This window comes from Scyliorhinus canicula, chromosome 22 (assembly GCF_902713615.1).
Source record: "Scyliorhinus canicula chromosome 22, sScyCan1.1, whole genome shotgun sequence".
Lineage (NCBI taxonomy): Eukaryota > Metazoa > Chordata > Chondrichthyes > Carcharhiniformes > Scyliorhinidae > Scyliorhinus > Scyliorhinus canicula.
Genome location: NC_052167.1, coordinates 26,599,331 through 26,612,069, shown reverse-complemented (window position 1 = coordinate 26,612,069; position 12,739 = coordinate 26,599,331). Strand labels below are relative to the sequence as shown.

The 12,739-nt window shown below is 47.9% G+C and overlaps 1 protein-coding gene across 1 annotated transcript in view; it reads right to left on the bottom strand.

Annotated features, from left to right (window-relative positions):
* The window catches only part of LOC119956166 (paired box protein Pax-2-like), a 249,275-nt gene that overhangs the window by 73,795 nt on the left and 162,741 nt on the right, over positions 1-12,739 (bottom strand). Inside the window, 1 exon segment of the mRNA XM_038783090.1 lies at positions 4,868-5,043. Coding sequence (XP_038639018.1) covers positions 4,868-5,043 — 176 coding nt within the window.

The window sequence follows — 12,739 nt, the reverse complement described above, 5'->3', positions numbered from 1 at the left end:
TGATAGTGTGCACATGTGAGAGAGTACATGTGAGAGAGAGAGTGTGTGCATGAGGGAGAGTGTGTGTGCGAGTGTATGCGTGAGAGAGTGTGCGCATGAGACAGTGTGCGTGAGAGAGCGTGTGTGCGTGTGAGAGAGTGTGTACGAGAGAGTGTGTGTGCAAGGGAGAGTGTGTGTGCATGAGAGAACGTTGTGTGTGAGAGTGAGAGAGTGTGCACGAGAGTATGTGCATGTGGAGAGAGGGTGAGCATGAGAGAGAGTGTGCACGTGAGAGAGAATCTGTTCATGAGAGTGTGCACTTGAGAGTCTGTGCACATGAGAGTCAGTGTGAAATGAAATGAAATGAAAATCGCTTATTGTCACGAGTAGGCTTCAAATGAAGTTACTGTGAAAAGCCCCTAGTCGCCACATTCCGGCGCCTGTTCGGGGAGGCTGTTACGGGAATCGAACCGTGCTGTTGGCTTGCCTTGGTCTGCTTTCAAAGCCAGCGATTAGCCCTGTGAGCTAAACAGCCCCTGAGCTAAACAGTGTGTGTCTGTGTCAGTGAGTGTGTGTGTCAGTGAATGTGTCAGTGAGTGTGTGTGTCAGAGAGTGTGAGAGAGTCTGTGTGTCAGTATGAGTGTGCCGTGTGTCACTGTGAATGTGTCATGGTGAGTGGGGCAGTGTGAGTGTCAGTGAATGTGTCTGTGTATGTGTCAGTGAGTGTGTGTGTGTCAGTGTGTGAATGTGTCAGTGTGTGTGTGTCACTCACTGTGTGTCAGTGTGAGTGCATCTGTGTGAGTGTGCTAGTGTGTGTGTTTGTCAGTGTGAGTGTGTCAGTGCATCCATGAGTGTGTCAAGGTGAGTGTGTCAGTGTGAGTGTATCAGTGTGGATCAGGGTGAGCGTGCCATAGTGAGTGTGTCTGTGTGTGTGTTAGTGAGTGTGTGTGTGTGTTAGTGAGTGTGTGTGTGTGTCAATGTGTCAGTGGGTGTGTGAAACAGTGTGTCTGTGTCAGTGAGTGTGTCAGTGTGAGTGCATCTGTGTGAGTGTGCTAGTGTGTGTGTTTGTCAGTGTGAGTGTGTCAGTGCATCCATGAGTGTGTCAAGGTGAGTGTGTCAGTGTGAGTGTATCAGTGTGGATCAGGGTGAGCGTGCCATAGTGAGTGTGTCTGTGTGTGTGTTAGTGAGTGTGTGTGTGTGTTAGTGAGTGTGTGTGTGTGTCAATGTGTCAGTGGGTGTGTGAAACAGTGTGTCTGTGTCAGTGAGTGTGTCAGTGTGTGTCAGTGTATGTGTGTCAATGAGCGTGTAAGTCAGTGTGTGTGTCAGTGAGTGTGTATGTCAGTATGTCTACCAGTGTGTGTCAGTGTATGTGAGTGTCAAGTGTGTGTGTCAGTGTGTCATTGTGTGTCAAGGTGTGTGTGCCAGGGTGAGTATGTCAGTGTGAGTGTGTCAGTGTGTGTCTGTGTCAGGATGAGTGTGTCAGGGTGAGTGTGTCAGGGTGAGTGTGTCAGTGGGCATGTCAGGGTGAGTTTGACAGGGTGAGTGTGACAGTGTGTGTCACTGTGAGTGTGTCTGTGTGAATGTGTTCATGGGAGTGTGTCAGTTTAAGTGTGTCAGGATGAGTGTGTCAGGGTGAGTGTGTCAGTTTGAGTGTCAGTGTGCATGTGTCAGGGTAAGTGTGTCAGGGTGAGTGTGTCAGGATGAGTTGACAGGGTGAGTGTGCCAGTGTGCATGTGTCAGTGTGTGTGTGTCAGTGAGAGTGTCAGGATAAGTGTGTCAGGATGAGCGTGTCAGTGTGAGTGTGTAAGTGCGTCCATGAGTGTATCAAGGTGAGTGTGACAGGGTGAGTGTGTCAGTGTGTGTGTGCCAGTGTGCATGTGACAGGTACATGTGTCAGTGTGAGTGTATCAGTGTGGATCAGGGTGAGCGTGCCATAGAGAGTGTTAGTGTGTGAGTGTCAGTGTGTGTGTGCATCAGTGTGTGTGTGTCAATGTGTATGTCAGTGTGTGTATGTGTCAGTGTGTGTGTGAAACAGTGTGTGTGTGTGTGTCAGTGAGTGTGTCAGTGTGTGTCAGTGTATGTGTGTCAGTGAGTGTGTAAGTCAGTGTGTGTGTCAGTGAGTGTGTATGTCAGTATGTCTACCAGTGTGTGTGTCAGTGTATGTGAGTGTCAAGTGTGTGTGTCAGTGTGTCATTGTGTGTCAAGGTGTGTGTTCCAGGGTGAGTGTGTCAGCGTGAGTGTGTCAGTGTGTGTCTGTGTCAGGATGAGTGTCAGGGTGAGTGTGTCCGGGTGAGTGTGTCAGTGAGCATGTCAGGGTGAGTTTGACAGGGTGAGTGTGACAGTGTGTGTCAGTGTGTGTGCCTGTGTGAATGTGTTCATGGGAGTGTGTCAGTTTAAGTGTGTCACGATGAGTGTGTCAGGGTGAGTGTGTCAGGGTGAGTGTGTCAGTTTGAGTGTCAGTGTGCATGTGTCAGGGTAAGTGTGTCAGGGTAAGAGTGTCAGGATGTGTTGACGGGGTGAGTGTGTCAGTGTGCATGTGTCAGTGTGCATGTGCCAGTGTGCGTGTGTCAGTGAGAGTGTGTCAGTGAGAGTGTGTCAGTGAGAGTGTCAGGTTAAGTGTGTCAGGATGAGTGTGTCAGTGTGAGTGTGTCAGTGTGGCAGGTGAGTGTGTCAAGGTGAGTGGGTCAGTGTGCGTGTGCCAGTGAAAGTGTGTCAGGGTAAGTGTGTCAGTGTGAGTATGTTAGTGTGTGTGTGTACATGTGTGTGTCAGTGTGTGTGTCAGTGTGTGTGTATCAGTGTGAGTGTGTCAATTTGAGTGTTAGTGTGAGCGAGTGTATATGTGTGTCAGTGTGTGTGTGTCAGTGTGTGTGACTGTGTGTGAGTGTGTGTCAAGATGAGTGTTTCAAGATGAGTTTGACAGGGTGAGTGTGTCAGTGTGCATGTGTCAGTGAGAGTGTTAGGGTAAGTGTGTCAGGATGAATGTATCGGTGTGAGTGTGTCAGTGTGTGTGTCAGTGTGTGTGTCAGTGTGAATGTGTCAATTTGAGTGTGTGTGTGTGTGTCTGTGTGTGTGTAGTGTGTGTGTCAGTGTGTGTGTCAGTATGTGTGTGTGAGTGAGTGAGTGTGCGTGTGTGAGTGTGTGTCAGTATGAGTGTGTCAGTGTGTGTGTCAGTGTGAGTGTGTGTGAGTGTGTGTGTCAGTGTGTGTGTCAGTGTGTGTGTGTCAGTATGAGTGTGTCAGCGTGAGTGTGCGTGTGAGTGTGTGTGTCAGTGTGTGTGAGTCAGTGTGAGTGTGTCAGTGTGTGTCGGGTGAGTGTGTCAGTGTGTGTGTGTGTCAGTTTGTGTGTCAGTGTGAGTGTCAGTGTGAGTGTGTCAGTGTGAGTGTGTCAGTGTGTGTGTGTCAGTGTGTGTGTGTCAGTGTGTGTGTGTGTGTCAGTGTGAGTGTGTGTGAGTGTGTGTGTCAGTGTGTGTGTGTCAGTATGAGTGTGTCAGCGTGAGTGTGCGTGTGAGTGTGTGTGTCAGTGTGTGTGAGTCAGTGTGAGTGTGTCAGTGTGTGTCGGGGTGAGTGTGTCAGTGTGTGTGTGTCAGTGTGAGTGTGTCAGTGTGAGTGTGTCAGTGTGTGTGTGTGTGTCAGTGTGAGTGTGTGTCAGTGTGTGTGTGTCAGTGTGAATGTGTCAGTGTGAGTGTGTCAGTGTGTGTGTGTGTGTCAGTGTGAGTGTGTGTCAGTGTGTGTGTGTCAGTGTGAATGTGGCAGTGTGAGTGTGTGTGTCAGTGTGAGTGTGTCAGTGTGAGTGTGTCAGTGTGAGTGTGTCAGTGTGAGTGTGTCAGTGTGAATGTGTCTGTGTGTCAGTGTGAATGTGTCAGTGTGAGTGTCATTGAGTGTGTGTGTGTTAGTGTGTGTGTCAGTGTGTGTCAGTGTGAATGTGTCAGTGTGAGTGTGTCAGTGTGTGTGTGTCAGTGTGAGTGTGTGTGTCAGTGTGTGTGTCAGTATGAATGTGTGTGTGTGTCAGTGTGAGTGTGTCAGTGTGAGTGTGTCAGTGTGAGTGTGTCAGTGTGAGTGCGTGTGTGTCAGTGTGTCAGTGTGTGTCAGAGTGAATGTGTGTGTGTGTCAGTGTGAATGTGTGTGTGTCAGTGTGTGTGTGTCAGTGTGTGTGTAAGTGTGTGTGTCAGTGTGTGTGTCAGAGTGAATGTGTGTGTGTGTCAGTGTGATTGTGTGTGTGTCAGTGTGTGTGTCAGTGTGAATGTGTGTATGTGTGTCAGTGTGAGTGTGTCAGTGTGAGTGCGTGTGTGTCAGTGTGTGTGTCAGAGTGAATGTGTGTGTGTGTCAGTGTGAGTGTGTCAGTGTGAGTGTGTCAGTGTGTGTGTCAGTGTGTGTGTCAGTGTGTGTGTCAGTGTGAATGTGTGTGTGTGTCAGTGTGAGTGTGTCAGTGTGAGTGTGTCAGTGTGAGTGTGTCAGTGTGAGTGCGTGTGTGTCAGTGTGTCAGTGTGTGTCAGAGTGAATGTGTGTGTGTGTGTCAGTGTGAATGTGTGTGTGTGTCAGAGTGAATGTGTGTGTGTGTGTCAGTGTGTGTGTCAGAGTGAATGTGTGTGTGTGTCAGTGTGAATGTGTGTGTGTGTCAGTGTGTGTGTCAGAGTGAATGTGTGTGTGAGTCAGTGTGATTGTGTGTGTGTCAGTGTGTGTGTGTCAGTGTGTGTGTCAGTGTGTGTGTCAGTGTGAATGTGTGTGTGTGTCAGTGTGAATGTGTGTGTGTGTCAGTGTGTGTGTCAGTGTGTGTGTCAGAGTGAATGTGTGTGTGTGTCAGTGTGATTGTGTGTGTGTCAGTGTGCGTGTGTCAGTATGTGTGAGCACCCTTTCCCAGTAAATCTCCTCATGTTGAGAAGCAGCCTCACCTGTTCCGATTTGATGTGTTCTCCAGCGCTGAAGACGTCTGAATAGTGCTGACGTTCAAACACCCGTTCCAGGGCTTCCAACTGCTGCTGGGCAAAGGCCTCGTTTCGCAGCTGCTTCCGTACACTCTCCGCAGTTCCCTGAGAATCACCGTTTGGGCCGGAATTATCTTGGGCATCTAAGAGGAAGAGGACACAAACTGCATTTTATGTTTTTTTTTGTCCAAATTATAAGGAGTATTTTCTTCACATTTTAGACAACCTGTTGTTTGCTGATCCGCAATGGGCTGAAGAGGCAGAGTAAAGTGAAAATTAACACTGCCCCCATCTTGACTGAGCAGGCATCAAGGAAGCCCTCCTGAAACCAAAGGGTCCTTTCTAAATCGGCGTGTTGACAGCGTCGGCGAGATGTGACCACTATATTAACTCCACCGCCTAAACGAGAAGTGGTAACGGGGTAGGGTAAATCTTGGGCAGGCCTGTTGTACACCGGGCCCAATATACCATTCCATTGTGATTCGATATTGACCTTTGTTTTTGCGCGTTTAGCAAAGTTAAATTTGAAGCCCAGTGAGCTTCTGACGAGATGAAGACAGTGAGGAAAGATTTGGGGCTAAAGGCAACGAGGAACCCAGAGTCCTAGAAGGAAGACAAAACACAAAAGGCTCCTGCTTATTCAAACAATACAGCACAGGAACAGGCCCTTCTGCCCTCCGATTCTTACTGCGGCCCAGTTTAAATCAGATCCTTATCTCGGTATCAACGTCTGAGCCTGATCCCATCTTCCTGGAAGTTGATCCCATCCCAAATCCTGAGGGGACCCGGCCCCGGTGTCTGGCTGCTGTGTGGCTTTGTGGCAGAAACCTACCCAAATACTTACAAATACTGGTGCTGGTGAAGCCACCAACTGCTATGCTGAATTACAGAGAATGTGCGGCCCATTCAGCATAAATACACTGGTGCACATGCCCCTCTTAATCCACTTCACCTAGCCTCCACTGGTACGACCTTCCATTCCTTTCTCCATCATAGTAAGAAGTCTTACAACACCAGGTTAAAGTCCAACAGGTTTGTTTCAAACACGAGCTTTCGGAGCGCAGCTCCTTCTTCAGGTGATATACACAAAACACAAAAGGCACCTCCATCATGATATACACTTCAACCGCTTGTGGGATCTGTAGCCTGCTTCCCATTCTCATCAAATCCCGATTGGATTGATTACACCTACATTATAACTACTGTCTCACACAACTGGAAATATTTCCTCGATATCCATCTCTCAAAGTCATTCCTAATCTTAACAACCTCTCGTTACTTCCTCAATTTACTCGAACCAAGAAAAAAGAGAGAGCATCAGTTGTGTTTAGCCTTTCCTGAGAGATGCCAACCTCTCCGTTCTGGGATCATCCTCGCAGATATTCTTCCGTCATCTTTATCGGTGCCTTTATATCCATTGGTACAAAAATAGTAATGTAGGGCAGAAGTACTGTCGAGTTGAAATGAATGGCGGTCTGGGCTCGGGTTACAGCTTCGGCTAGTGAGTGACATGAATGAAATCAAATGAAATGAAAATACTGGGCAGCACGGTAGCATGGTGGTTAGCATAAATGCTTCACAGCTCCAGGGTCCCAGGTTCGATTCCCGGCTGGGTCACTGTCTGTGCGGAGTCTGCACGTCCTCCCCGTGTGTGTGTGGGTTTCCTCCTGGTGCTCCGGTTTCCTCCCACAGTCCAAAGATGTGCGGGTTAGGTGGATTGGCCATGCTAAATTGCCCATAGTGTCCTTAAAAGTAAGGTTAGGGGGGGGGGGGGTTGTTGGGTTACGGGTATAGGATGGATACGTGGGTTTGAGTAGGGTGATCATTGCTCGGCACAACATCGAGGGCCGAAGGGCCTGTTCTGTGCTGTACTGTTCTATGTTCTATGTTCTACCACATAGACAGTGACCAAAGGCTGGAATTGAACCCGGGTCCCTGGCGCTGGGAGGCAGCAGTGCTAACCACTGCGCCACCGTGCCGGCCCCGGCCTCATAAGGTCAAGCCTTATACTCTTGGCCTTATTCTTGGGGCTTTAAGCGCTTGATAAATGTGTTCAGGTGCTGCGTGAATCCATTACCGATTGCGCAGTAGCCCAATGTAACATTGCCTGCTGTCTGAATAGGGAACGTCGATAGTCAAAACCCTTTTAGATTTTAATTCTCAGTTTTAAATTGTTCTTATCCAAGACCGAGCCCGGTGCCTGAGACTGAGATGGAAGCCCGCATTTAATCTTGCTTCGCTCATCTGAATCCGCCCTCTTCATTGCACCTGATTCTAATGCAATGATGTCTTTCCTTCCCTCGATCACAAGCAGCCTCTTAAATCTCTTCCAACTGTCTGCCATTTTTCAGTGCAGGATGTGGCACTCACAGTTTAGTCTGGGGATTCTGATACCAACAAATCTGTCATTCTAAATTTTCTGCAGATTATGTTCTCTTTCCAATGCCGGGTGATATATGATATGCAAGGCCCTATTGATTGCCTGATCTTGTGGCAAAGGCTCTAGAAATGAACTTGAAATGAACATCATGCTTCAACTCATTGTGCGTATAATACTCTACTTAATCCTGCATTTTTCACAGCTATGGAATTCAATTGATCAATCATGTTTCACTGATAGTACTATTTCAGGGTGTTATTGCTGCTCCATTTTAAGGCTTGACCTTTCCTTGACTAGGACAGGAGATGAGCTAAAACCAACTGGGGAGGATGAAAATACTATCACCTGCTAAGTAAGCCACTATAGTTGTATTGAACCTGCCTCGTGCTCCGCTTTCCGGCTGTGTGTGTGTGTGTTGGTAGGGGTGGGGGAGGGGGAGTGAATAGCAGAAACCCCACACAATGCGTCCCACAAACACGCCTGGGCTTATCAGGCGAGGCGGCACAGTGGTTAGCACTGCTGCCTCACCGCTCCAAGGACCCCCGGGTTCAATTCCGACCTCAGGCGACGATCCGTGCGGAGCGTGCACGATCTCCCCGTGTCTGCTTGGCTGTCCTCCGGGTATGCCAGTTTCCTCCCCGCAGTCCAAAGATGTGCAGGTTAGGTGCATTGGCCGTGATCAACTGCCCCTTGGTAAAGGTTAGGTTAGGTGGGGTTACTGGGTTAAGAAGATAGGGTGGGGGCCTGGCCCGCGGTAGGGTACCTTTTCAGGAGGGTCAGTGCAGACTCGATGGGCCGAATGGCCTCCTTCTGCACTGTTGTGATTCTATGAAACAAAAGAACACTGGTGGTCAGATAAATAATGATGCCATTGTATATTTGATTCAAATCATGGGGTTTCTGCGTGAATTACAAACTGGCATCTCATGGAGGGGTTCAGGTGTCTGACAAGTTGCACAACAGGGAGGGAGTTCCAGGCTGAGATACAACTGACGAGTTCGGGTGGCTTATATACAGAATAATGGATGCTTTGGATTGAGTTATGGACTGAGATACAATCAAGGAGTTTGAGTTATTTATATGTAAAATGGGCAACACTGTGGTGCAGTGGTTAGCACTGCTGCCTCACGGTGCCAAGGACCTGGGCCACTCTCAGTGTGGAGTTACCATATTCATAAGAGCATAAGAACTAGGAGCAGGAGTACAAAAGGGAAAATGCTGGAAAATGTCAGCAAGTCTGGCAGCATCTGTAGGGAGAGTAAAGAGCGAACGTTTCGAGTCCGATGACTCTTTGTCAAAGCTGAGCTGAGCTTTGACAAAGAGTCATCGGATTCGAAACGCTAGCTCTTTTCTCTCCCTACAGATGCTGCCAGACTTGCTGAGATTTTCCAGCATTTTCCCTTTCGTTTCAGATTCCAGTATTCGCAGTAATTTGCTTTTCTCTAGGAGCAGGAGTCGGCCATCTGGCCCCTCGAGCCTGCTCCACCATTCAATGAGATCATGGCTGATCTTTTGTGGACTCAGCTCCACTTTCCGGCCCGAACACCATAACCCTTAATCCCTTTATTCTTCAAAAAACTATCTATCTTTACCTTAAAAACATTTAATGAAGGAGCCTCAACTGCTTCACTGGGCAAGGAATTCCAGATTCACAACCCTTTGGTGAAAAAGTTCCTCCTAAACTCAGTCCTAAATCTACTTCCCCATATTTTGAGGCTATGCCCCCAAGTTCTGCTTTCACCCGCCAGTGGAAACAACCTGCCCGCATCTATCCTATCTATTCCCTTCATAATTTTATATGTTTCTACAAGATCCCCCTCATCCTTCTAAATTCCAACGAGTACAGTCCCAGTCTACTCAACCTCTCCTCGTAATCCAACCCCTTCAGCTCCGGGATTAACCTCGTGAATCACCTCTGCACACCCTCCAGCGCCAATACGTCCTTTCTCAGGTAAGGAGACCAAAACTGAACACAATACTCCAGGTGTGGCCTCCCTAACACCTTATACAATTGCAGCACAACCTCCCTAGTCTTAAACTCCATCCCTCTAGCAATGAAGGACAAAATTCCATTTGCCTTCTTAATCACCTGTTGCACCTGTAAACCAACTTCTCCCCGTGTCTGCGTGGGTCTCACCCCCACAACCCAAAAGATATGCAGGGTGGTGGATTGGCCACGCTAAATTGCCCCTTAATTGGTATTTGTTTTCAATTTACATGTAAAACAATGGGGTACTGGTAATAAAGGGATTCTGTTAATAATCAGTGTCACACGATGCAGGATTAGTTAGTAGGGGCTTGTTTCTCGCTGCCTAACACAAACGCAACACAGGAGAAAGTGTCCCGAATTGTCCGATTTTCACCAAACATTCAGATTTTCTAAGACCTGCCTCATCGCTCTGGGGCATTTTCCCATTTTTAATAAAAGCAGTGAAAATGAAGAGGACCAGATGTATAAATACTGTGGAAACGAGAGCAGGTTAGAGGCTGGAAACCCGCATCCCGACCCCTCCCCCCCAAAACCTGTCCGTCAGGAGTGTGATGGAATACTCTCCACTTGCCTGGATGAGTGCAGCTCCAACAACACTCAAGAAGCTCGACACCATCCAGGACAAAGCAACCCCGCTTGATTGTTCCTCCTTCCACAAACAATCACTCCCTCCACCACCGACAATCAGTGGCTGCTGTGATGCAGTGCAGGGACTCACCAAGGTCCCTTCGGCAGTACACTCCAAACTTACGAACACTGCCATCTAGAAGGACAAGGGCAGCAGATACATGGGAATCCCATGGAAGTTCCTCTCCAAACCATTTACCATCCTGACTTGGAAATATATCACTGTTCCTTCATTGTCACTGGGTCGAATGCCTGGAACCCCTTCCCTAACAGCACAGTTGGTACACCTACACTATGTGGGCGGCACCTCATGACCACCTTCTTGAGGATAATTAGGGATGGGTAATAAATGCTGGCCTAGCCAGCGACATCCACATCCCATGAATGAATTTTTAAGAATGAAACAAAAAAAAACCTCTATTCCTCACCCCTCAGTCCTCAAATGTTGCCCATGCCTCACTCATGCCAACTAATGCCAACTCATGCACTCACGCATCCCCATGACTCATCTTAACTTCCACGTCAACCCATGCCCCTCCACATGTCCCTATGTAGCCCTTGCCAATGCTTACCAACCCATTCCACCTTCCCTGCCAACCCATCCAGTAGCCACCATGGGCAGTCCTCAGCAGCCATGGTGAGATTAAATAAAAGAGAGTTCCCAACATCAATGCAAGCTTCACTATGTTAAAAGAACTCTCATTGTTAACATTTAAGTCCCTGCAAGTCCTTGATCATTTATAGAAATCTGTAAAAAATATATTTTTTTCTCTGTATTCAAAGCTCCACATCAAAGACAGCAAAATCTTTGTACAGCCACTTGGAATTATTGATCAAACAATTAATTTATAGACCTCATCCCTCCGTGATGAAGATAGATTGTGGAAGCAGTCAAGCAGCTCAAATTGTACGTTTATGTCAACGAACAGTGAAATAGCAAGCAATAATTTTTTTCAACTCCAGGCTAGATTTTCTTTTTCTAAAACTGTTAATGGCCTGGGGATTTTAATGATTTGACGGCTTGATCTTAATCACTTTTTATGCACATTCATGATGACTTTACGAAATCTCTCCAAATAATTTTGGCAGCTTTCGACCTTTTCTTCGAAGGTTTAAAGCCCACGAGTCGTATTTTGGATTTCCCAGGATTGAAAATTGCTTCCGTTTGAAGGTAGTTTCACTTTTCCTTGTGGGGTCGCCTCCCTGGACCATAAATGCACAAAGAACCAGCTGCCCCCTCGCTGCCCCCCCCCCCCCCCCCCCCCGGCAGAAATGGTAGGTGCCAGGTTTAGGGGCGGAGCTGATGTCATCTCGGCCAAGGATTGAAGCCCTTCCAGGGTAACAAAGTTCCAGGCCTTGTTATCACACAAGGTGCAAGCTGAGAAGCAACCCCTTTGGAGCAGGGGTTCGAATGAGCCTTCAGTTTAAGTGACATGGGGCACTTTCCTTCACTAAAAGGTGCTATATAAATGCACGTTGTTGCTGCAGAAGCAGCAGCATTATCAGTCAAACTGAGAGCATCCGATTTGATTTGTCGCTGGGCGACATGCAGTTGGCGTTCCCCGATTCTGTGGCCCTTCATTCCGGATTCGTGGATAGGGAAAGTGTATTCAGTGTAAGCTGTCAAAGAGTTAATGGGGAAATAAATTATTTAAATTGTTTACAGCAACCTCTTTTAAAAAGCTATTCCTAAAGCTATCTCAGGCCTATCTAGGGAGGGGAAAGCAAGTCGAAAGCAGTCACTGAGGAGTATTTGTCATATTCCCCTTCAATGCTCTTTCCCTATCGATTAAAGAAATCTTTGTTGGTCTCGGCGAACACATTTGTACCTTCTTCCCCGTGTCAAATTGTATCTGTTACAATATAGATAGCATCTCAGGGAAATGGCCACAGATCTGTGTTGCCGCCTCACTACAGGCTGTTCCTGGACATTCCCCTAGGGGCCTTTCATACTGGCACCAGTTGTTGCTGTATCAAACTCAATTGTTCTCCTCGGTATAGAAACAAATAGAGTCATTAATTACTCTCTATCAGCCCGGGTCTACTACACAGGACAATCGATACAAGGCATTTATCATTCATTCCAGCTTCTCACACTCTCAGTGTGAAATAATAATAAACCCACCAGCCCTCTCAGAAAGCAGTTAGACTCACTTTCTGACATTGGTGTCGGTGTGCCGTTGACAGCATTTTCTTTACCCCCCCCCCGCCGTTAAAATCAGATCAGGACGAGGTGGTATTTGATTTTAAGTTCCACACCAGCGTGGAAGATAAACATTTGGTGTGACTGTCCTGTTCTTTGTTTACGGAACGAACAGACGGTGAATCACAGCCAGTGTGTTTTTTTTTAAACCAGGGGAGGGATTTTCAGGTCATTTGCTTGTGGTGGGTTTCTCTGATCTCCCCAGCAGCTCTCCCCTTCCCCCCCCCTCAATGGGAAATTCCATTGATAAGCGGCGGGAATAGAGGATCCTACCCCCAGCGTACGGCGCAACAAACTCTCCGCCCTCGCTTAGCAGCGGTGGGGGGAGGACACGAAACAGAGAATACCACCCCAGGTGGCAGCACGGTAGCTTCACAGCGCCAGGGTCCCAGGTTCGATTCCCCACTGGATCACTGTCCGGCGCGGAGTCTGCACGTTCTCCCCGTTACCTCCGGGTGCTCCGGTTTCCTCCCACGAGTCCTCAGAGACGCGCTGTTAGATGAATAGGACATTCTGAATTCTCCCTCTGTGTACCCGAACAGGCGCCGGAATGTGGCGACTGGGGGATTTTCACAGTAACCTCATTGCCGTGTTAACGTAAGTGAATTTCTCACGTTCTCTTTGAGGCTTTCCTGAATA